Raw genomic sequence first — 25752 nt, 5'->3', positions numbered from 1 at the left:
CAGAAAACAAAGATATCAAGAGATACCTTCCTGGGAGCTTTTTAAAAGAGAACTAGGGTGCCCGCTGAACCGACCCCGCCACAGCGCCGGCTGGCGCAGCCTACCGGCTGAGGGGTGTGGGAAGGCGTCCGAGTCCTCGTCCGGAAGGAGGCCCGGGGGCTCCTCCTCCTCCCCGCGCGGCGGGCCGTCAGCTCCGTCCAACACCTGCGTGGAGCAGAGGGGTGTGAGGGCTCAGAGGTGTCCCCCCAGCTGGGAAGAGCTCTCCGCGTGGAAGGGCCAAGGCGAGACCGTACGTGCGACGGACCACGTCTTGCACACTAACACAGTGGCCACCCAAATACACACAGATGCATGTGCATGAAGTTCAAGAGCTTACTGACCAGCTTACCACTGTGTTATAAAAAGCTTTAACTCTAAAAATTTCAAAATATTCCCAATCTGGAAATTTCACTTCTTGGTATGTTACTTTTAAAAATCAAACAAAATCTCTGCCTTCAGAAACAAAATTTATATTAGGTCAAAAATGAGGAAAAACCTTCAGACAAAACCCTCGCAGCACAAGAGGTCATCTCCTGCGGCACCAGCACTGAACCAGCCAAGTGTCGGACATAGCAGTTCATGTCCGAAGCCATCAACCAGGTTACAGCCCGTATTGCAAAACGTCTCATGTCAGCTTGAAACCCCTGTAATTGACCTGAAAAGGTGAATGGTGAGTCTTCAATATGCTAGTATATCACTGAATTAAATTGCTTTTTTAAAAACATTCCAAACCATTCCAATTAGATTTTTAAAAATTAAACTACATGATCAAAAAGAAAAAAATTATTTCCTTCACTCAGCACCTTCCAGATGAGTATACCAAAAACAAAACAAAACCAGGTTAAAAAGAGAAGTCCCTCCAGAATAGAAGCAGCAGCAGGCTCCCAGTGCCTCGGTGCGTGCCGGCCCGGGCAGCGAGCACCCGCACACCGCGGGCCCCGTCGGTGGGCCCCCAGCACGGGCTCAGCGGCCGCCCTCGCTGTCCGGCAAGGGAGCTGGGGCGGGAAGAGCGCGTCTGCCCCCGGCTACATGCCTAAAGGCAGAGCCCCGACTCCATTCTCGGGCTCTGAGCCAAACCCCTGGGCCCCGCACTGAGCTGCCTCAGGAGGAAGTTCCCAACCGCTTCAATTTGCTCACTTTTCACTATGGTGCTTTCAATCACCTGGCTGCACACTCACTTACTGGATGATTACTGGCTTATTGCCTGCCGTACACACACAATGCACACACTGTGGAACGGCGAGGCAAACCTGGCCCACCCCCCGTGCTTGTCAAGGAAGTTTTACTGGAACACAGTCATGCTCATTTTTCTGTGGCTCACACTGCACTGACTCAGAGATACTCAAATCCATGCTCTATAAGATAGAATATGTTGCAAATGTTTTCAGAAAAGTCAAAATGTGTTAAAATAATGCACAGTGTTCATGTTATTAATCGCATTGCATTAAGCCCACAGATCTGTTAATAGTAAGTTCTTCACACATTTTTTAAAATAATGATTTTCACCTATGCCCAACTAGCTCTTAAAGAATTTAAAATGCAGCCCTGGCTGGTGTAGCTCAGTGGACTGAGTGCCAGCCTGTGAACCAAAAGGTCACCAGTTCGATTCCCAGGCAGGGCACCTGCCTGGGTTGCGAGTCAGGTCCCCAGTAGGGGGCGCATGAGAAGCAGCCACACATTGATGTTCTTCTCCCTCTCTTTCTCCCCCGTTTCCCCTCTCTCTAAAAATAAATAAAATCTTTAAAAAAAAAAAAAAATGGGAAAGAGTCCATATCATCCACTAATCTAATTTCTAACCTCGATGTTAAACACGAAAGACGCCCTGCCGTCTCCCTCGGTGCAGAGCTCAGAAGGGTCAGGCTCCCCACTCAGGAGCTGGGCGGCTGCCCCCCGCACTGCTCTCGGGGGGTCAGACGGGGCCTCCGGGGAAGACCCCCTGCAGAAACCGGGGCGCCCCTCACCCACTCACAATCTCAGAACTGTCCGAAGGGGTCACGGCCGAATCCGGCCCCTCGGTGGTGGTCTGCGAGCTGTCACTGACAGGGGAGGAGGCCTGGGTCCCATCGTTCAAGTCCGTGGCAGGGTCGGACGGGACGGCGCTGATCTGGCTGGAGCTGTGGCTCAGGATGTCCTCCTCCTCCCCGTCGGTGGCAGCGCTCGTCAAGTCACAGCCGGCCAGGTCCACCGCGTCCGGCTGCAGGGTGTGCTGTGCCCGGGGCTGCTCGGTGATGATGTCGTGACCCGTGGAGGCGGCAGCTGCGCTGGCAGAACCCGCAGTGGAGACCCCTGGAGAGGCAGCCAGCTCCCCACAGATCTCGCCCTTGACTGAAGCAGAAGATGAAGAAACACTCATTCCTCAAAGGGCCAGGAAAACAGTCAACAGTGATAAAATGTCTGCAAAATACCTAAAATCCAGTCACTGTTTTAACTGCAAATATCCTGAAATACAGTGAAAACATGAACTAGTACATTTCAAAAGAAAACAGGGCCTCCTTCAAACATGACCAAAGCTGCTTTCCCCTGTGTCACCCCTCTGCCTTTCACCGTGTGACTACACCGTATCAGGAGAGCAAGGGTCAGCAGCGGGTGCCTGCGACGCATGTGCTGCCAGAGGGCCTCACTGCAAACCTGCACGCTGCGCCCAGAAGCACCCCCTCCGACGCCTTTGCAGCTGCTGCGACCTCCGCCCAGGGTCGTGCGGCAAGACCTGCAGCCCTCGGGAGTTCACGGGCGGCTCGCGGGTGGGCCTGGTGCTCCAGGCAAGCAGTGTTTAGACGTGACAATGGTGAATTCACCATCGCTCTCTGGGGCTTTCCCTCTTCCCAGACCCTGTTTAAGACCCCTAAGCTGCTCCTAGTCTCCTGGAGCATAAATTTGCAATACATTTTCCTCATTTAGTTTTTAAATTCCCATTAAAAAAAAATCCCACTACATAAAACCAATACAAAAAGATCTATGAAGGCTGTCCAGAAAAAAGTCCAACTGTTGTTAATATAACAAGAACGATTTGCACAATATCGATGTAACCTGACAACCAAGGAGAGTGGACTGGAACACACATGTGTGAACCATGACGACTTCACTATACTGGTCAGTGGGGACAACAGATGCCCCTAACTGAGTGAGCACATGCACTGTGTGGCTGTCACATTCAAAATGACTGAGAGAGTGGAGCAACGAATCTGCATCAGATTTTGCGTTGCGCCTGAACATTCCCCGATGGAAACCGTTCGGATGACCCAGAAGGCCAAGGCTGTGGGCACCTGCTGACTGGCAGCTGCATCAGGACAAGGCGCCCACTCATGCCTCACATCTTGTGCAGAGTGTTTTTGGTGAAACATCAAATCACCCAGGTGACTCAGCCCCATAAAAGGCTAGATTTGGCGCCCTGTGACCTGGCTTCTACTGAAACTGAAACCACCTTTGAGAGGGAAGAGATTTCAGGCTGTCGATGAGATTCAAGAAAATACGATGGGGCAGCTGATGGCAATTGGGAGAAGTGTGTGAGGTCCCGAGGTGCCTGCTTTGAAGGGGACTGAGGCAGCATTGTCCTATGTACAATGTTTCTTGTATCTTCTTCAATAAATGTGTCTATTTTTCCTATTACGCGGTGGGATATCTTCTGGACAGACCTCGTACACCAAGCTGTCAGCAGGGGTCACTCCCGGAAGCCACTGGGCCAGAGAGCACTTGAGGTTTATTATTATATCTGTAATTTTGTTGTTTTAACTTTATTTTTGTAATTAGAAAATCAATTTTTATTTTGTAAAATAAATGAAGAAATAATTATCACTGCGATTATTCAAATTTTCCTTCTTAAGTAAGCTATTCTTTTGAATAGGATTATACACCCCAAACCATGTTCATTTAATCCAATCGTTAGTATCTTAGTCAATACTCACCCCTTGTAGGGTGAATGACTATGTAGAATTCTGCCAAGTGAAACTATCCACAGATCGTTCTCGATCCCACTTCCCCGCTCACAACCCGTGCAGTTCCCGTTTACCCATCCTCCCCCACTCAAAAAGACTTGTGCTCATGGCAATATAGCCCTCATTTTATCTAAACCAAGGAAAGAGCAAATATCTGAGGCAAGAAAACACACACGTTTCAGAGTGAACATTATAAAGAAGCCGGAACTCCCTGCCACGAGCAAGCGGTCGCCCTCCCTGCGAGCTACCTGCAAAGGCTGGGCTGCTGCCCTCCGACCGCGACTCGGTGTCGTCCTCCAGGGCGGCCGCCTCTCCGCAGAGCTCTTTCCCTAGGAATGACGCAGCAAGAGCTCTTCTAAGCTTGCTGAAAACAAGGACTGGGAAGAGCCAGGAAATGCAGTCTAGGTGGACAATCCTAAGCATATTGTGCTCACCGTCTTAACAGTTTATCATTGTATGTAGTATTTTTATCCCTCTACAGTGCTAAACACAAAGAATATGGAGGTATTACAGAGTATTATTAAAGTCCATAAACTTATATAGAAAAACTTTAAAGCAACGATTCTCAAATGGTACTGCAAAGTATTTTAGTGAATAATAAATATTTATGGATTTAGATTACTGTTAATATTCAATAATTTATATTATTATTTAATCTTAAAATGGTGCATTAAGGCTGGAACCAATTCTATTAGCCCTTGGGATATTCACACCATAGCTCCAATGGCATACCAGAATTTATATGTAAAACCTTTATATCTAAAGATCACCTTTACCTTATTATTTTTTAATTTGCTAGATTGTAAGGTTAACAATCAGAACTCAACACTATAACCTGGGAGGTTAGAATAATACTTCATCTTTTGCAAAGTTCAAGAAGTGTGTGTTATATATAGTTTACAGTTTCCAGACTATATTAATAAGAAAAAAAGAATACAAAAGTCTTAACATGATTCAACTGGACCCATTAAATCTTACAATTATAATTACACACACACGTCATTAAATGACAGTAGCAAAAACATTTTTGGCAACCTCCAGTTTATAATTTCACCGATCTTCAAGAAACAGACCATAGGTGTGCATAACTTCTCCAGGGCCCTTCGGCCCCCAAGCAGCCCCGGAGCCTCGCTCGTGGCTGACTGAGCACCGCCCTGCGACGGCCCAGGGACCAAGGCCCCAGCCGCTGCCAGGAAGTGCGGGCTGCGCGCGGCCGGGGCCACACGCCGTGCTGCTAGTGTCAGGCCCCAGGCCCCGAGGCGGGCACTCAGCTCTCAGCTCAGAGAAAGATGAGTGAGCCTGCTGCTCGCCAAGCACCCTACAGCTAAGAAAAGAGTGTCTTTTTAAGATTTTAAAAATCAACACACAACAACAATCACATCCTATGGAAATCAAGACTGGAAAAAAAATAACTGGTGTTGCACTAAAAATAATTAATTGCATCAGAACCCTTTGGCCTGTACAAAGCCAAATACAGCTGGGAAATAATAACCAGCTCAAATTACCTAAATAATTAGCAAACGTTACTGCTGACTCATATTAGATAAACTGACCGGGAAGACAGGCTACCTTCATAAAACCTAACACACTCCCCACCGCCTGCTCTGTGAGGGAAGTCTGACGGGGTCGCAGGCTGCCTCCCTGCCAGAGCGAGTCCACAGCGCAAAGGAGACCATGAGGCCCCCAGGCCGAACCGCACACCACCTGGAGCTCAACCCTTGCTGAGGGCATCACAAGTGTGTGACAGAGCAGTTCTGAGACACGGCAACTTCACGGCCGCCCCACCAGGCCCCGGCGGTTCCAGCAACACACAGGCAGCCCCTCTGTGAGGACGAGGGACAGGTACAGCCGACGGCGTCACGACGGTGACACCGGAAAGCCAGCGGGGCTCCAGGCTCTGGTTTCTGAAATAATCACCTTTCTGCTTTCTTGCAAGGACAGGGCTGCAGGAAGAACCCCCTCCAGCTGTAAATCACAGAAAGAGAAAAATGACAGATGAAAACAAGGTAACAGTGGCTAAAATTCAGAAGGAATTCAAAAATCTTCAAAACGCTTGACTCAACTTTAAAACCAGAGGACATGTGAACGTGCGTACACAGGCAGTGCTTAAGCACCACGCTGCTGTGCTTCAATTTTGACAACGTGAAAGTTACGTTACCACCCAAAGATACGGTTCTAAAGACATGACCTAAAATGTCCAAAGAGGCCATACACAGTACATTTAAAAAGCCAAATTAAAAACATCGGAAATATCAGGTTATTTCATCAACCAATAATGAAACATCAGTTTTCATTGGAAACCCATCATTTCTGAGTATTTCAGCATCATCTGCGAGGCAGGTGCCCCACAGAGGGGAGGACTCTTGGGGGCAGGCGCACGACCACTTTCTGCCCCTGGTGCTAGACAAAGCAGCAGGCAGGCGAGCCAGCCAGAGCTCTGCCGTCTGTGGATGGGGCCGGTCATGGCCACCCCGCACCCACGCTGCACTGGATCGGCGGCAGCGGCCAGGCCGAGGAGAGGCCGGAGCTACGGAAGCATCGGCTCCCGAGGCTGCGGTGCGGGACTCCCCATCTCCTCCTGCTCCCTCGGGGCATCTCTGCGTCTGACCGGGCCCACCAGCGGCAGGAAACCAGCAGCGGGGGTGGGCTCAGGGCCCAGTCCCCAGAGCACAGTGGGGAGCAGAGGCGGGGCAGCCCAGGACGAGCCAAAGGCAGGACCAGGAGGACTTCGCTAAGGTCAGTCAAGGATAGCCGGCAAGGACAGAGCAGAGAGAAACTACAGTCCCTGGAAGACCTGAAGGCCCCGTCTCTGGCGAAGTGACAGAGACGACAGGTTCTGGAAGTGCTCTCCCTAACGCTTCCACAACAGACGAAAGGCCGCGTGGAGGCAGCCGCATCAGAGAGGGACCCATTTGCACCTCACCTCCCCACACTTCAGTTCTTCCCTTTGCCAAGTGCAACGGCACCTCACTGATCATTTGGTGAGGATCTGAGATGTCATGGGCTCGGCCCAGAACCCAACGGCAGGAGCCGGCGGTGCCGTGGGCCTCGTGACAAGAACTCACCTATCAGCTCCACGATACTCCCGCTGCGGCTCCGAGCGCCGGGCTCCAGGCTGGGGGCGCTGAGCGGCGCCAGGCCACCCGGCGTGGTCAGGGCCCGCAGGAGCTCGGGAGGCGGGGTCCTGAGGAGCTGCTGCAGGAGCTCCAGAGCCCCGGTCACCACGTTGTGGTCTGGGTGCTGCGCGTAATGCAAGGTCAGCTCATACACCTGGAAGCAGAAAACAAGGGCTGCCCTAATCCTTCCTGTGGGCCCTTCCCTGTGACCCAACTCTCTGCGTGCCAGTTGTTTCTGTGCCTGCACCGCAGTAACCCAGGGCTCCTACCTGCACCAGCTGCTCTGTCGAGGGGGACACTTCCATCTCTTTCCGCGTGACCCCGAAGCTGCCTTTCAGGCTGGTGTCCTGAACCTGCTGCTGCAGCAGGGGCACCAAGCAGCGCAGCGCAAGCAGCACCCCAAGGACCAGGCGGGGCGGGCGCTCGTCGGTGACAGGAGCCAGCAGACCTGGGAGGCAGCACAGGGTTCCTCACACGGGGCCTGGTGCCGGGAGCCGGGCCCAGCTTGTGAAAGACAAGAGGCCCCCAGGAGAGCCCGGCCCAGAGGCTGGTGGTGAGGGACAAAGTTGGCTCAGGCACCGCTGTGAAGGGACACCAGCGTATTGCCATAGGGGCCACGATCCGGGAGGGGCCTTAAAGGGCGACCTCTGCTCCTCAGCCTAGCAAGGACTTTGCATGGAGCTTTGGGCATCGGAAAGTCAGGCGGCCCGTTCATGACCAGCCTCCACGTGCCGCATGCGGCACTTGCTGGCGTTGATTTTCACAGCTACCCCACAAGCGGGAGAAATGGTCAGCAGACCTATGCCACGAAGAGAACCTCAGAGCCGGGGCTCAGCTTCAGCCCTCAGGGACACCCTGCGTTCAGAGCCACCTCAACCGGCGGTGCAGTTTGACTGCACGGAAAGCCAGGCCCAGGGAGGCCGGGGTGGCATGCTGGCCCGCACCCCCTGCCCTGCTGGCTGCCCTTGGACACAGCTGTGCCCACGCTTCTGCCAAGGAGCGGGCCTTCCCAGCCCTCACATGAACCCCGCATGGGCTCGCGGCAGCCCCAGCTTAGCTCACGCTTCCCCATCAGCCCATGCCCCGGGGTCTGGTCCTCAGGCCGAGGGATCGTCGGTGCAGAGGCCAACCTCCCACACGGGGGGCCCCTACGCACGCCCCTTACCTAGCAGCACAGTGAGCAGCCAGCTGTAGAAGTACTGCGTCCTCCTAGAGTGCTGGCAGACGCTCACCGCGGAGCTGGCCGCTGTCCGCCGCACAGTCGGGGAGCTGGACTTCAGGTTCGCGAGGAAAGCCTTTAACAGGACCTGCAGGAGCGAGGGCTGCATGGCTGAGGGCAGAGCTCAAGGAAGCGGGCCACACATTTCATAAAACCCAACTTGCTCCAGGTCCTTGCAGAGCATAAACCATCAACAATTCCAGCTTCCTCAAGCCAAATGAATGCATCCAAATTTGGGGTATTCCGGAGCAGTTTGCAAATTTGTAGTCTATTTACTGTCTTATAAAGTGCAAGCCGGGACTTGTGCAAGTGGGAGCCTTAGCTCAGGAAAAGCTGTACCCACAGTACTTGGGGACAGGGTCAGGAAATGCCACTATGGAAAATAAACACAGCTAAAAAAATAAAAACCCTGACAAATACTGAAGTCAGAGAGCAAAGAGCACTAGCCAGCTACAGCAACGCCCGGCCTCGGAGACGGCCTGTACACGTGCGGCCTCAGCGGTGGTCACGGAGGGGCGTCCTGGGACTGGAGAACGTACAACCTAACTGAGCTGTGACCGGACGCTACTCACACCGTTCTAAACAAGCAGAGAAGACTCTGTCGCGGGCCCTCCAGATGACCCAAGTGAAGGGGGCTGTAGCTGCACCCATGGCAAACAGCCAAAGAACGAAAGGGGCGACTATCTAGCTGCCTGCGTTTGGTAACGACGCTACCTAAGAACATCCACGTCCCATGATTCCAAACCATCTGAACAACGGGTTGTCCCAGTGACCGGTCGGTGTGTGCTGAGCACTGCTGACCGAGTTGGGGCACCATCGGGCCCGCCACGGGAGGTATGACTCCAGGCAAACGATCAGCCCACGAACAGATTGCTGTCTCACTCAACAGGATCCTCCTCAACAGGGGTTAGCACCCCTGGTTCTCAGAGGCTCAGCAACTCTCTGTGGACCTGCAGGTTAGATGCCTGGGACCAGAGAGGTGAAGGACCACACACCTGGCCGCAGGCCTGTGCCCCCCCAACGCCTCCCCAGAGACACCACCTTGGCAACTCATCTCTAACAAACTTTCTTCAGCTCCAGAAAAAAATGTTAGCATCTTAAAGAACTCCTTTGAGAGAAAATCTACGCGAATACATCACTGAAACAGTACATAAGGATACAAGCACAAGGAACGTTAAGCATTACTATGAAGGGTCAGCCCACTGTGAACCTAAGTTGTTTGGAAGAGTTAATAAAACTGACTATGAAAGCTTAGGGGGCCTTCCCAGCCCGAAGCCCCCGATGCCTAGAACACCTCGTAGAGGCAGCGGCAGGAGGCACGGAGACCCAGCAAGGCTGTGAGCCTGGAAGGGGAGAGACGGGCATCCAGGCACTGGGCGTCCAGCGGGAGAGCAGCAAAAGCCGCTCCCAGGGTGCGAGAGAGGGAAAGCCCTGGGCTGGGCAGGGCCGGGCAGCGTGTCGCCAGAGGGGTCTGGATGGGTAACACCAGTTGGGGAAGCAACCCAATGAAGTGTCCTGGGGAGACCCCTGCGGTGCATTTGACCCCGCCACCGAAAGGTGCGAGAAGACACAAGTGGCCAAAGGGTAGGAAGCAAGTGAAAAGAGGTGATTATTAACTGCAGATAAACCAGAAAGTTGTACAAAGAAACATAACCATGGGACAAAACATAACAAGCTGTGATTATTTATGAAGGCGTAACATCGTACACGGTGATATGACTACAGTAAAAAAAGAGTGAGGCTGGAGCTAAATTCATGTCTTCCACAGAGAAAAACCCAAAGGCAGCCGTATAAGCATGTTATTTGGAAATACGGAGGGAAATGCTAACACAGGGCTGAGCCACAGAAGCAGGAGGTCAAGAATCTGTCATACTCAGACCCTGTGACAAGGCCACGATTTCTGGACATTATGAACAGAACAGTAAAGCAGGTTTGAGGGCAGGCCGCCGGGGCGCAGAACGAACAGCAAGCCAGGGGTTCCTGACCACTGCGGGGCACCAGTACGCTGCCCGCGACCTGCAGGCCCGGGACGGCCGTCTCTCCCCGCCTCTCCTCACCCCACCCCACCCCACTCTGACCAGCGTAAGGAGCCAACCCAGTGCACTAACACCCAGTCTGCTCAGGAACGGCGCCTCTGAATGTGTGTGGGTGCACAGCCCCGGTTCGGCTCTGCACCCACAGTACAAGAGCAGAGTGGGAGGAAGCTCTCAGTAGGCCACGGGGGTCTTAACCTGAGTTGGAAGCACAGCAGAGCTCAAGAAGTCCTCTCCGACGACCGGCCACCTATCCGGAAGCCCCAGCCCCCGCACCAGCCTCACTCACGGGTTTGTGATGTGAGGTACCAATCATACCTTAATTTCATTGTCATTTGCAAAATTGCCAAACGAAGCCATAATTTTGGGTATAGCAGCAGCCAAGGTCTCCTGAACAGACTCCTCCGGTCTCTTGCTCGTCCGAGTCAGGCACGGCAAGAGGTTTACCAAGTAGGGCCTGCAGGTGGGAGAGGAACGTGCGTTATTCTAGCAGGCCCAGCGCAGTGAAACACAAGCGGCTAGTGCTGAGCCTGCCCGAGGAGAGCCCATTCCGGCCGCGGGGCGGGGCCGGGCCCCTGCGACAGGGGCAGGAGGACGAACACACGGGCTCAGACGCTGGGGGACGCTCGCCCTTCGTGTCCCCGGTGACTGCACAGCACACAGGACTCTCCAAAGTGAGTTTGAAGAATTATTTGCAGTATAGTCATTACTAAAAGATTCATATTTTAAATTAGAAAATAAGAGATACTAGAAGAAAATACCACTCCAAAAATAAAAGCTTAGATGAGAATAAGGTTTCCTTGGGAAAGGAACATTACAAAAAGCATTTCTAAGCATTGCGACTGAGTAAGGCCTTAGCAGTAAGACCTGGAGCCTCCGAGAGAAAAGGCCAGCCATGCAGGGCAGGGGCTGCAGACCCGTGAGCCAGGACCGCTGGGACCCGCGGAACCCCGGACCCAGGCGCAGAGCGCACGGCGGCGGTGCCCTCTGGTGCCCAGACAGGCTGCTGGCAGGTCTGGGCCAAGGACCACACTAGGGAGGCAAGGCCCACCTTTCTAAGGAGATGGCTTTTTTTGCATAGATCAAGGGGAAAAAAATAAACCAGCCACCAAGAGGAAGAGAAACCTGGCTTTTTGAAGATGTAAAATGAACCCAGTGAGTCAACAGGGAGTGTCTGAGGTGCGGGGGCGCCCAGGGCAGGCTCCCCCGGGCCTTGGCTGGGGGGCCTGGATCCACGTGAACAGCTCCAGGGAGTGAATCCAGGGTTCGAGGGAGGCTACACCGTGACCCGGTCCTGTTTCCTTATAGTACCTTTGGTTGTTGTGTGGAGAACTAGGGATGTGTTGTTTCAGAAACATATTTTCAAAATACGAACAGTAAAAGCAAAAAGTTATGCAAAGAGAAATTTCCTTAGTGATTACTTCTCTGCAGCCCGAGTGTAAGATTCCTACCAAGCTCAAACGTGTTGGACTAAATCGGTCTGGGTCACTTGCGCAGCCCCTCGGGGGCACTGCCGGGGGCCGGCAGGCGTTTTGCCAGTCGAGGACACAAGGAGGGGGTTGAAAACCATGGTCCCTCTTTTGTTTTTCAATCCACTAAGACAACACTGTTTCAGTTAGTCAAAACTTGACTCAGTTTCCCGCCCACATTTGTAACCCGTGTCATGGATGAGGGCATCAAGTCCCACAATTCCTACAATAAGTGACGACGAGGTTGGGACTCCACCCCCAGCCGTCGGACAGGTGTCTTTCCGGCAGCCACCACGCCAGGCACAGCTGTCAGCGTGCGGCTGCAGCAGAGCACGGACTGGGAAGACCCCGCTGTCCCCGATGTGCCTGGGGGGAGGGAGGCAGACAGTGAACAAGCGCGCTGGTAGAGGGCGGGGGTATTTCTGAGCAGTGAGTGCTGGGCAGGAAAAATAAACAGGACGACGACGACAACTTGGAGAGGCAGGGAAAAAGCAACTTTACACAGAGCGCACTGGAAAGGCCTCCCAAGAAGCGGCATTTGAGCTGAGATACAACGAACCCATAGGAGCTGGCCCTCCACCAAAATCATCACCATCCGGAGACCACAACGCACCTGCATTTCTGAGGCCGAACCAGGTGAGCCAGCTCAGCAAACCTCCAGAGGGCGGCACGCAGGCTCCGAGGGGCGCCGTTCTAAGTGGGTTTAATGAACAGTGTGTTGTTACATTTAAAAGCCACAGACCCGCCCTGACCAGGTACCTCAGTTAGTTAGAACATCATCCTGATACCCCAAGGTTGCGGGTTTGATCCCCAGTCAGGGCACATACAAGAAGCAACCAATGAAATGCATGAAAAACTGCAACAACAAACTGATGTTTCTCTCTCTCTCTCTCTCTTTCTCCCTCTATCTTGCTTCCTCTCTCTCCAAAAATAATAATTTTTTAAAAACCATAAATAAAACAAAAAATTTAAAATATAAAAAATAAAAAATAAGTCATAGACACCAGTCACCAAGACGACTTCATATAAACAAAAGCATTTTCTTCATTGTTAACTTCTACTTTTAGACAAAAGGCCATTTAAATGTTTAACTACTTTAGAAATTTTAAGGTTTAGTAAGCTTAATTATAAAGAAATAAAAATAAGTTACCATTTTAAATTCCCATGTCATCTACTAATTAATGAAGAGTATAACCTTTTGAAGAAAAAACAATCTAGCAAACAGCTTTTCCTTCTAACATTTTTACTTACTAAATATAAAATTTCAGAAAACTGCTTAACACAGTGAAACAGTACCATTTTCTTTCAATAACAGAAAATAAAGGCATACCTTTTTAATTTCTTTATAGAGTTCTAACTGTAGCCTCGGAAGGTTAGAATCCATCAAAGCCTACAATGAAATACAAGAGGTCTGTTCAGAGAAGACACAGGCCGTTAGCAGCTCTAAAGAAAGCTAAAAAGCAACTTAAATTTCAATCTTGGGGGAAAGTAGAATTTAATAGCAATTAAACTAAGAACCTGTTCATTACAAAAAATAATACATATTCAAGTGTTTTACTTGAATAAAAACGGAAGAGAAAGAATTTAACTTTCATTACAAGCAAACACTACATAACATCAAAATTAAATGGCAAGTGGTCCAAGCTCTCATCTGAAAACCTCAGCAGCCACCGAGTGGAGAAAACCCTAGAGGGCTTCTCTCTGTCCGCATGCGCTCTGCTGGGTGGTCAGCGCCTGCACGGCCAGGAGGTGGGGGCGCCAGCGTGCGGCGGGCGCCTCTAGGAGCAGCGCCAACGCAAACCGGCGTCCCTTCTGAAGGCCTGGCCTCCCTCGCCGCCCAGGCGCTCCCAGCCCCGCGGCCCAGCGGCCCCGCGCCCGCGGCCCTGCCCCCCGCTGCCCGCAGGCCCTGGGCACAGGGCCTTCCCCACCCACGGAGGGCTTCGTTGTCGCCGGGCGTCCCATCCTACACAAGCACCCCTCTGAGCACGTCACCCGTCTTCCAGAGCTGCTGCTTGTTCTCCACTGAATAAAGTACAACCTCCTGAACCCCCTCAGCACCTCCCTCTCTCGGAGGCCCGGGAGCCACCCTCCCACGTGAGCCTGCGGAGGCTCCCGGCGCCCCCAGGGGCAGGACCCCACAGCGGGTAAGAAGGCCTCACATCTCCTGGCTCACCTAGCAGCCGCCGCCCCCCTGGACAGAAGCCCTGTCTGCCTCCTGTCTGTCCCACGAGCCGCCAGCCTCCCCCGGAACCTGGGGCGCACAGGCTGCAGTAAGTGCCTCACACAGCCAGTGCGTGACGGGGGCAGAGCCCACAGTCAGGCTGGCCTACGTCCCCGGGACCCTTCTTTACGGAAATGAAGAGCAAAACGTGCCCCGATGCCCAGGCCACGCAGAGTCTGGGCCTCGCCCTAAGCACATGACACTCCTCACTAGAAGGCAGAAGTCCAGGACTGACTCCTGAGTGTCCATCCCTGATACTGGGCCTCAGGCCGCCCACATTCTCCCAAGCCTGTCCCTCCTCTGCCGCGGGGAGAGCGGGCGTGGCCGGGGTGCCTGAGGACGAGCCCTGGGGACGCCAGCCGGAGCACAGCCCAGGCCGCTGCACCTGGAGTTCAGCAGAAAGGAGCAGCCGGGAGCGACTGGCCTCGCCTTAACGTTCTGGGTCACAGTGTGAGACGCTGGACTCTCTGGGAGACCAGGAACAAAAGGGAAGGAAGCAGGGCGAGGGTGGCGAGGAGAACCCGGGACCTAAAGCTACGATCTAGCGCCTGGCCACAGGCCCTGAACACACACCGCACTGTTCTGTCCACTGGCTCTTGGGGGCAGGACTTTCAAAACGACAGATGTCAAACGGAAAGAAGCCGATGTGTAAAATGACCAACATCAGAGCATTCGGGGTCATAGTGTTCTCTCTGCCCTCTTGCCATGAACCAAGGCAACCTGCGGCACCCTCTTTAGGTCTTCTCATTCTAAGGATCAAAGTTCAAGAACAGAGCTATCGGAAGAAGCCCAGCCTGGCCCAGCTACGGGGATATAAAGCAGTAAGGACAGTCCGCCGGGGAAGAAGGGCATGTAACTGCACAGGCCGCCCACAGACACGCTGTGGGACTCCACATGCACGTGTCACCAGTGGATCCCCAGGCACGGAGAGCAGGGTTAGACGGCCACTGGCCATTACATCGCGTGGGAGGCAGGACGCAAGCCAAAGCACGGACGCAGGCGGAGCAGGCCAGGTGACCACCCGGAGGTGCACGGGGACCTCGCTGAGGCTGCTCCGACGCAGGGAGCGCGAGCCCTGGGGCCGCAGAGAAGCCAGCCAGCACCTCGAGCTCGGACGGCATGGCCAGCTGAGAAACGGGGGCTGCCAGCGGGGCAGGGCTCCCCGGGCACCGGGGCCCCGCGGATCCCACACCGCCAGCAACTGCAGCTGCAGGAGCGCACAGCGCTCGGCGTCCCTGAGGGCACTTCACAGCACCGCGAGGGCCCGTGGGCGGCCAGGCCAGTGTGCCGCTGCGCGGCACGGACACAGGGGCGCGCACACAGCGCACACGTGAGCACACATGCAGCACGGAGCACCCTCACACGGGCCCAGCACACACAGCGCGTGCGCGCACACAGCACAGCACAGAAGCCTGAATGATTCCCTTTACACATAAGGGTGCCGGGGCTCACAGAACACATACATTTCCCAATATTGTTCAGCGAGCAGGGGCAGAGGCAAGATTCAAATGCAGGTCTCCTTCACCCCCAAACCCACATGCGCGCCGCCTGCCCGACAACGGCGCTGCACCTCCTCAACCACAGGAGTCGGGGGGGCCATGTGCACGAGGACGGCTGGGCCACGAAGGAGGAAGGAGGGTTTCTGGGCCGACGGACAACACGAGCCCTCTCCAGAGAGAGCCCTTGAGGAGGGTCCACAGAAACAGTTTCGTTTCCCAGACCCTGATGAGAACGGAGACAGTGAACAAGCCTCTGCTCATCTGGCCAAGCGCGCATCACCAGGGAAGCAACGGCACCTGACCTCTCCACAAAGCCCCACCTCACTGTCAGGGTGAACTCAGAATAGCGGGGAGAGGGGAAAGCTGGCCCGGTCCAATGAGCAAGGACCGCCGCGGAGGAGGGAGCAGGGCATTCTGCTTCTCAGCCAATATGAAGAAGTGGTTAAACGTCGAGAGCCATGTCAGAAGACCTTCCTCGGGCTGGTTAGCCTACAGTGCCCCTGGTCTGTAAGTGGGGACACGAAATTCAAAAGGCCCATTCACGGAGGCAACAGTGGCCTAAAGGACAGGGACCAGGACGTGTTGGGGACCCAAACCAGGGGCACGGCAGGAGGAGAAACACAAGGACAGTTTTTCAACATGTGAAGAATCATAAAGAAGGGCTTGATCGCCCATGGCAGCAAGAAACAGAAAAAGGGACAAGAGGTGAAGGCTCCATGGCTGGGCACACACTCCACACAGGGAGCAGTGGCAGAAGTGGGCCGGCAACCCCTGCCCTCTCCCGACCTCGCCCACCGCCGCCCCAGCAGCCTCAGCTACCTGGCTAACCTCCCCTCCCACCCCAGCCCCACTTCGCCCAGTCAGGCTCCCTGACTCCAGCTGACCTGCTACAAAGTCACCTCCTCACCTGCGGACAGGGCTGCCCTGCCCTGACCACAGGAGGGCAGAGGAGACGAAGGGAGCCAGAGGCAGCACGCAGCCCAGGGCCCCCCAGTCTCTGGGCCACACCCCAACAAAAGGCGGGGCCTGTACAGACGCCCCCTCCCCCAGGAGCGCCCAGCCGCTGTCAGCGCCCCGCCCTGGCCCACGTGCAGCAAATGCGGCAAGGGTGCCAGCAAACACAGATGCCTCCAGCCACACACCAGGAAGGCGACAGGTGCAGACACCCGAGGGACAAGCTACTCAGAAGGAAAGGGCTGCAGCTCGGAGGACACGCCCCGGGGCGCTTACTTTTATGACTTTGTTGAGGCACTCGTCCGCCACCATCCTGACATCCGACTCCGCGTCGTCGCTGCACAGCAGAAAAAGTTCCATAGCAATGCCCAGAAGTTTCTGGAATTCTGGGGAATTTCTAAGTGAAAAGAAGAGACTGTCACAGCCAGGAAGAGCCTCAGACGACATGACAATGAATGTAACGTGCCTCCTGGTATCCACAGGGGACTCTGGAACAGAGAAAGGACATTGCACAGAGCAAGGGCCTCTCGCGCTACTTTGTTAATTAGGAAACGTTCCGCAGTGACCCAGGACCTAGCGCGTGGGGCGGCCACATGTGGGCAGCGCCGGAACTCTGTGCAACCTCCGTAATTTTTCTGTAAATTTAAAACTATTTTAAAATTTTAAAGTTTGCTTTATAAAAGAGGTGTACTTATAAGACAACTCTCAATTTTTCAAGTTTTAATTAAAAAGTCTTTAAAAAAACAGTGCTTTTTGTCTATTTTAACTCAATTTTTAAAAAGACACTGCTTGGGATACTTAAATCCCAGACAGCAATCTGCTCTTTGCCAACAAGTTACTCTTACTTGCGACACTATTTTTTTATTGTTTATGCTGCTATAGTTGTCCCAGTTTGCCCCCTTGGCCCCCTCCCCCCAGCCCCCCTTCCTCGTCAACCCCCACATCGTTGTCCATGTCCACGGGTGATGCTGGTGTGTTCTTTGTCTAGTCCCCTCACCTTCTTTCAACTGGCCCCCCTCCCCCGCCCCGGCGGCTGTCGGTCTGTCTGTTTCCATGCCTGTGGTCCTATTCTGCTCACTAGCTCATTTCGCTCCTTGGAGTCCAGTTATAGCGGAGAGCCTGTGGTGCCTGTCTTTCACTGCCTGGCTTACTCCACTTGGCATGACCGTCTCCAGGTCTGTCCGTGCCGTTAGGGGCCACGTTCTTGGTACCTTGAATCAGTACATCCACGTGACTCTTCTACTCCCTCGGAATCCTGCTTTTGACGCATGTGTCCCGCAGCCCAACCATGCCTCACGCAAACCCCCTGGCTGCAGTCGGGCGGTGCCTGTGCCCTGCTGCCACCTTGCGATGCTCGGGTCCGTGCCGTGCCTGTGCGTGGCTCTAAAACACTGGACCAAGAGCCTGTGTAGCCTGTCACAATCCCGTTGGCTAAACACAGGCAAGCCAGATAGGCTGATGGGACACAGACATGAAGCCGATGTCACAGCCCTGGGAAGTGCAGCAAGCCAAGGACACGGCCCCTGAATAATGCTGCTGTCCCTCCAACACCGAAGTGAGGTGGACATTTCCTACTCCCAATCTAGAGCGCTCAGACAGGGAGGTCCCCGCCCCATTCTCTATGTCGTCATTCCTACTGACAGAGCGCCTCGGAGAAAGCAAAGGACCTCATTAGCCATGGCCAACGCACAAACATAAGAAACGAAGTGTGCCCCTTGGCACCACTCCAGGCCCCATCCCGGAGGACACCGCCATGGAGAGAGGACCGAGGGGCAAAGCCCTGAGGCGCGCGGGCCCCGCACGTACTCAGACATGCTCAGAACAGCGCCATCCACAGCAAGATCGTGCAGGCTGCTTCCGAACAGACATGTCAGAAATCCAAAGAAACAGGAAAAATCATTGTAATACTATATTTCACTTAAACCAATAGATCAAAAATGTCATATTTCAACATGTAGCCATTAGGAATAAACTGATACAACATGATCTTTTTACACCTCAATTCAGACAAAGTTTCTGTCGAAAATGCTTCATCTGTCATTAGACTTCATAACACCCACAGCTGAAGCAGGCCTGCTTCCCACTAGACAGCCAGGCCCGAAGCCCTAACGCACACAGCGTAGCGATCACAGGCCTGAACACCGTGCGGCAAACCTCCGCGATGCAGAGAGGCTACCCTGACCCGCTCTCGACACAGCAGGGGGTGATCGGCGGGCGGCCGATGACAGGCGCTCACTGACACTGCTGCGACAACCCCACGGCAGTTGGGGGACATCCGACCGACACACTGTGCACCTCAAACATACACAATCTTACTGGTCACTACTATCTTGATTCGGAAAAAGGAAAAGAAATTGTATCATATCCAACCATGCTTAAAGTTTTTCCAGTAACTAAATCAAATGCTGATTTTTAAATTTTAGTTCAATAAAATAGATAACAGGGGCAGTAAGGTTATCTATTTCTTGAGATCTTTGGAAGAACTTTCAAGAAACTTACCCAATTTATCTAACTTGTCAAATCTATTGGCATAAAGTTGTTCAAAATACCCCCTTATAGCCCTTTTAACATCCATATAGCCTATACTGATATCTCCCTTGTTCCAAATCGTGTTAATTTGTTCAGTGTTACTAATTTTACTGAGGTTTCCAAAGAACCTACTTTACTCATTTTCTACATACTTTTCTGTTTTCTATTTTACTGGCTTCCGTTTGACGTCCATCCTTCAGCTAGATGTGGGCCTCACTTGCTCTTCTTTTCAAGCTTCCTAAGGTGGAAGCTGAGGCACTGGCTTGAGTCCCCTTTTCTAAAATGGAGTCAGTGCTGAGTTCCCCCTCAAACACGCTACACGGCAGCACACCACCAGCTCTGAAATCCTGTTTGTATTCTCAATCCATTCAAAATACTTTCAAATTTCCCTTGTTGACATGGAAGGTGCTGTTTTCCCCACATTTGGGGCTTCTCCAGACTGTCTTTCCATAAGACTCCAACATAACTGCGCTGAGGTCAGGGGGTACACAACGCCTGCTTTTGTCCTTCGGCCGCTGGGAACTGGCTGGACGGCCAGCGCAGTCTGGCCTGGCAGCGTCCCGTGAGCCCCTGAGCAGCGTGTGTCTTCAGCTGTTCTGCAGGAGCGTCCACGAACGTCCCTCAGGACACGGGGAGCGGACAGGGCGTTCATCTTCTAGATCCAGGCTGCGTGCCCGCGTGTTCTAACAATACTGGAGGCAGGCTGCTGAGAGCTGATCTGTGTGCAGGCCTGCCTCTCCCCAGCAGCTCTATCGGCTGTGCTTCACCCAGCTCTGAAGCTGTGCACTGAGGCGCCCAAGCACGTCGGACTGCGGCGCCCCTTGGTGAGCTGCTGCCTCCATCATTCTGGAACGATGCGCAGCCCTGCCACCCGCCCTGGACCAGAAGTCCAGCACGCAGAGTACCCACCCAGCCTGCATGCCTTCTGACCAGCGCTGGCCTGGTGACGCTCTTTCCATTCTCTCACTTCTTAATCTGCTTGTGCCTTTATATCGAAATGGTTTCCCATCAGAGGCATACACTAGGTCTTGCTTTTCCATCCATTCTGGAAAATCCTTTATTTTTAATATCATTATTGACACAACGTATTTCATGTTATTGACATAACATAATGATTTAACGTTGTTATTGACATAACAAGGTTAAATCTACCATTTTACTGTTTCTTTCCCATTTGTCCCATGTGCGCTGTATTTGCCTTTTCCCTTACCTCTGCCTTCTTTTGGGTTGAGTATTTTTATGATTCAATTTAACCTCCTTTTTTGGTTTATTAACAATAACTCTTTGTTGTGCTTTTCATCACTGTTTCATAGTTTACAGCAGGTCTTTAATTTATTACCATCTGCTTAGCTATATACACCACTTCATACAGGTTCTTTCTGTAGTAATTTTTCTGTTTTCTACATTCAGGAAATTAATCTGACATTTACATTTGTGTGCAAAACGAGGTGGAGACTAGAGTTTCCCCTAAGCAGTCAACTGGTTCCGAAGTCTGTCACTTCGCCGCTGGTGCAGGACGCGCTCTCATCGGTTCACACACTCAGACACGCAGACATGTTACCACCCTGCACGGGTCTCCCCAGATCCCTCATGGGCCCACATGGTCTTTGCAGCACTTATGGATTTATTCTTGAAGATGAATAAATCCAAAATACCCCTACTAGAATTTTGATCAAAATCACTTTAAATTTAAGAATTAATTTAGAGAAAATTCAACTTTTAATTTAGAAAAATCTTCCCACCTGAGAAGAAAAGTAGCCATCTATGCCTTTCAAAAAAGTCAACAGCAGTCTTTACAAAGGTCTTGCATATTTCTTGTCAGGTCCTTGAAATTTTGTATGTTGGTGGTGCTATGAGTAGGATCTTGACCCATTTTGCTTCCTGGTTCATGCTAATACACCAGACATCATGGTTTTTGTGCATTTATTTTTACTCAACCGCCTTATCGAGGTGCAGGTGCTTAGATCCCGGTTCACAGGGATGCTTAAGAGGGTGTTAGAGAGGTAAATGCCTCCACCTCTGCCAGGCAGAAAGCACAGGTGTGCTGGGAAAGAGGACGGTGAGGTATCTTCATCACTCTATTTCTGACAAAGTTTCCAGAGGATTCTGATGCTCATTCATATTTAGGAACCAGTCGGTTAGACCAGGAAATTGAGAGCTGAGGTGGCCGCATCGTCACGTTCTACCTGGAGCCTTAGAGGACTCTCCACGCTAAGAACCCCAGAGGCAGCCCCTGAGGCGACCCCACTGGAGGGAAGGTCAGTACCACATGGATGCTACCGGAAAGCGGGGAAGACACAGACACACTCAAGAAGGGATCACAGGAAACACCAGCCGCCACGAAGATTACGGAACACTTCATACACACATAAAATGCCCACTTCAGCTCTACACTCCCAAATTCCTGCAAAGTATGCAGCACATCTTAAAATAAACTTGTTTTTGATCTGATGAGACCAAAAGCCTCCTCCCTGGGTCCACACCCCACACCGCCTCCTTTTGCCACGCTCCTCTAGGGACCCAAAGCATAGTGACTACCGGCATCACGCTGCCCTGCTACGGAAACCACAAACAGTCATCACTGTAGTTCGGGGTGGCACGGTGAACCGCGCGTCAACCCTAAGATGTCCCCACACACTCTGCCGGTGCGCCGACCTAAGCCGCCGTTCGGTCAACCCCACTGAGGACTACCAGGACACGAAGGTATTGAGCATGGAGTGCTCGGGCTGGACGAGGGCTTGTGCGCCGGGCCCTCGGGCTTTCAGACCAAAGCGCCACCACCCGAGCCCTGGGCGGAGGAGCCTGTGCGCAGAGCCGAGCCCCGGCAGTGGGGCGTCCAGGGCTGCCAGGGGTTGAAGGTCATGTCACACACAAGTGACAAGAAGGTACAGGATGAGGCACGTCATGAGAGGACACTAAGGAGCACACCTGTGGAGTTCTGGGCAGCGCTTCCCACGCGTCCCCGGATCCCTCCAGAGCCCTACAAACGGGCGTTCCCACTTCACCAGTGAGGCGACAGAGGCTCCGAGACGTGAGACGTGTCCATTCCCCCAGCCTGTAAGGAATGCGGTGGCACTACAACTCTTCTCCTTTTCCCTGCTTTTACCCCAGTACTGTTTCCTACAGCGGCATGCTAACTTGGAACTTTTCTATATATACTTTCAGGACATATTTTTATTTGTTGATACATTTTCTTCCCATGGGATTTCTACAGATAGAAACAAATTATCCACCATATTTCACAAACAATGGGATGAGGTGAACTAAAATGAAGTATTTTACGTGAAATCCTAAAATACAAATGTGAAGTGCCATTAAAAATAAGTGGATCACCAAGTTTCCGTTAGCTCTAAAATCAAGATTATTATTCTCAGGGCACTTTCTAACAGATTATAAACAGCTCTTCCATCTGGAGAATAACAGGAATTATTTATTCCCAGGGAAAGAAAAGCAAGGAGGTAGGTATTTCACACATGCCCATCTGGGTCACAGAATTCAGAAATCGCAGGTGCATCTGTCTCCTACTGGGCCCTTAGAAACAGGCCTAAAATATTTCCCATCCATCGTTACCAGGGACAGTGGCCAGAAAGACAGACCATTAAAAGCAAAGAGAACGGAGAATCCGCAAAGAAGCTATAGAAGAAGGTGCTGCTTCACCCAGAAGTAACACTGAGCAAAGGACACAGATCTACAGTGCACGGCCTGCGACCCGCCCACGCCAAAGCTGGGGAAGCCACCCACAACCCGCCCGCAGCGCGGGTCGGCCCGCTGCAGGCCAGGGCCACAGGAAGTGCACCAACGACTGACCGGAGCAAGGCTCCTGTCGCTCCAGTCACTGCAGCAGTGTAAGATATCCAACAAAAGATGATGTTTAAATGATTACAGCTGCCGAGGCTGCCAATTAAATACCGTCATGCGGCTCCCGTACAGCACTGGCTGACAACTGCCGCCCCTGCGGTCAGGACAGGAAGCAGTGCCCGTTACAGGGTCTGCACGGCCCTGACACAGACGGCCAGAGTGGGGCGGTCCTTTCATCTTTTTTTTTTAATCCTCACCCAAGGATCTGTTTATTGATTTTTAAAGAGAAAGGAAGTGGGTGGAGAGAGAGAGAGAAAAGGAGAAACATCATGTGAGAAACATTGATCAGCTGCCTCCCATACGTACCCGACCGGGGACCACGCGCGCAGGCTACACTGCTGCATGGGACAGCAGGCCAACCAACCAGGCCACCCGGCAGGAGTGCAGCAGCCAGGGGGGCTGGCGGGGGGCGAGGGGTGTCTTTTAAAGGCTTAAGACAACTGGGGCAACAGAGAATATTCTAGCCCACTAAGAATGAAAATACATAAAGTTTTTATTTTCACTAGAAGTACAAGGTATAATTACCTGAGAGACTGAGCCACTATGTTCTCACATATTGTCAGACAGTGAGTCACACGGTCTTTCTTGGTGGTTGCGTGTTCTTTCTTTCTAAAATGAAAAAAGAGGAAAAGAGATGAGCAGGAGTTGAATTATGCAGGCCGTTATTGGAGCGCATCATGCCTGCACTCCACAAGCGCTTCGTGGCCACCAGGAAGAAGCCATACACCGCAGGCTGAGGGGCGGGGAGGTGCAGAGGCGCAAACCCAGGGCTCCTCAAAGGCTCCTCAACGGCTCCTAGCAGTCAGGTTTTGTTGCTAATGCACCTTATTTTTCCCAATTAGCAGAGAAATTGCAGCACAAACAGTGACTCGTCCAAGATCACGCCAAGACGGGAAGTGCAAGTCAATGAAATGCAATAACGTAACGCCGACTCTGTACACCAGCGGCCCCCACTTCTCAGAATCACACTGCTCACTGACTGAAGTCCGCGGACCGCACAGACCTCATGCTCTCTGTTAGGCATAAATTACAGACAACGGCTAATTACTTCTATAGGCCCAAACAGCTGGAAAAAGCCTTCTACTAAGACTTCTCGGCCAAAAAAAGGAGATGAACAGCCATGTCAAGAAGATCAGATTATAGGTGCTTCTCTCGTGAAGCCAGGTCCTCAGAGGTCTCCCAGGCAGGTGCCACAGAGGTAAGGTGGACAATCCAACGAGGAAGCCAAAGCATAAAGCAAGCGTAAGAACTTCATCCATGAAAGAATCTGAGCGTAGTTACCAGAGGTGCCTGGAATTAAGTAGAACCGGAAGTGCCTGCTACTAACTAGAACAAGTAAACCAGAAGACTACTAGGTTTTTGAGGGAATTCTATTACCAAATTTGGGGGGGGAGGAAATCTAACCTACAAACACCTGTGACTATTTAATCCCTAACACAACCATCGGGCTCTAAACAGTGCACTGAAGGAACAGGCTGTTAGAACTCTGCAAACCCAGCACCAGCACAGCACTGCCGGGGTGGCCAGGGAAGGAAATGGGCCAGGAAGACCCTCCCAAGGGAGAAGCCAGGGCCATGAGGGACAGATGGGGTTCCAGGCAGAGGGAAGAACCAGGGCCTGAATGAGCAGCCTGGTTCGTGGCAAGCGGAGAGGGCTTCCCAGCGACTGCCCAGTTAGAGCCCCCTGTTACAGGAGCTGGGCATGTGTGCCCCCCACCATTCTTCCTGAAGGGGACTCATGCCGGTAAGTCACACTGCAGAGTGTCAGTCGCCCGCCAGAGCACCCCTCCTCCCTCCTTGGACAGATGCCTGCCACTCAGTTTCACCGCCTTGCCTGCCTGCAGCCAGAGCAGACCCCCAGCTCCGTCACCCAGCAGACAAGGGCAGCAAGGCGGCACGTGGGGTGGCCACCTTGCGGGCTTGCCCTGGGTCCCCCGGTATCGTCCCCTCCAGCTGGAACACAGGGGCTCAGTTCCCCGCGGTTACACGGACCAGGCGTCGGGAAGGCTGCCGAGCCACAGGGAGCTGCCGGGCCCCTCAGCGAGCACAAGAAGCAGGGGCCCTGCCTCCCAGCCTCAGGAACTGCCCACTTCAGAAGCTCTGTGCTGGAAACAGCCGGCACGCACTTCTCTAGGAGGACAGCACACACGTCGCTCCGCCGGACCGCAGGACACCGCTTGGTGCTGAGAAGGGTGCACCGGTACTGCACACGAGGGGGAATCTCCATGCACCAGGTTCGAGGCTACACACTGGGTGAGTCCATTGACATGACGTACTGGAGGAGACAAAGCGACAGGCACCAAAGCGGCCAGCAGTCTCCAGGGGCCGGGAGGGGCGGACGGAAAGAGGCAGGGCATGCGCGTGGGGGGCCTGGAGGGTGAGGAGGCTGTTCCAGATCCTGACTGTGGCAGCAGTTACATGGCTTCGTGCATCTGTCAAAGTGCACGGAGCTGCACACTAAAAGGGGCAGGTTTTGCCATATGTAATTTACACCTCAGTTTAGAAAAAAAGAAAGTGCTATAACAATTAAAGTGCCCTCTCCTTTCCACCACCACATCGAAGTCTTGTTAACTGCAGCTTAGTGCACCCAGCTTAAGGCAGCCATCAGGAAAGTTGAAGAACACTGGCAAATCTAGGCAGTTCAGGAAGCAAACTAACTCATCCATCCATTCGTACTTGGTGTCCAAAGTGAGAACCTGCCCAAGGCCCTCAATGACCTGAGTTCCCACATCTAGATGCCGGCTGTGCGGGAAGGGGCCCCTCCCCGTGGCAGCCTCTCATCCTGGCACCACACTGAGTGGACCTTATGACTAAGTGGCGGTCAGAACAGAAACATTCATGACCTGGGTTTTCAGCCATGTCCGAACCCCAGCAGAGCCTTCAT

The 25752-nt window shown here is 52.9% G+C and overlaps 1 protein-coding gene across 1 annotated transcript in view; it reads right to left on the bottom strand.

Moving 5' to 3' along the window:
• Positions 1-25752, bottom strand: part of HTT (huntingtin) — a 100631-nt gene that overhangs the window by 67669 nt on the left and 7210 nt on the right. The window contains exons 2-13 of the mRNA XM_054581876.1: positions 23395-23478; positions 16759-16879; positions 13139-13198; positions 12422-12501; positions 10658-10796; positions 8253-8394; positions 7357-7535; positions 7037-7241; positions 5889-5936; positions 4220-4300; positions 2009-2364; positions 105-204 (exon numbers count right to left, since the gene is read on the bottom strand). Coding sequence (XP_054437851.1) covers positions 105-204; positions 2009-2364; positions 4220-4300; positions 5889-5936; positions 7037-7241; positions 7357-7535; positions 8253-8394; positions 10658-10796; positions 12422-12501; positions 13139-13198; positions 16759-16879; positions 23395-23478 — 1595 coding nt within the window. The remainder of the gene's footprint in view (positions 1-104; positions 205-2008; positions 2365-4219; positions 4301-5888; positions 5937-7036; positions 7242-7356; positions 7536-8252; positions 8395-10657; positions 10797-12421; positions 12502-13138; positions 13199-16758; positions 16880-23394; positions 23479-25752) is intronic.

Source organism: Pteronotus mesoamericanus, unplaced genomic scaffold, assembly GCF_021234165.1.
Source record: "Pteronotus mesoamericanus isolate MK-2021 breed Mesoamerican mustached bat unplaced genomic scaffold, CSHL_Meso_final contig_68, whole genome shotgun sequence".
Lineage (NCBI taxonomy): Eukaryota > Metazoa > Chordata > Mammalia > Chiroptera > Mormoopidae > Pteronotus > Pteronotus mesoamericanus.
Note: the sequence above shows the minus strand (reverse complement) of the source record. Positions and strands in the feature narration are given on the sequence as shown.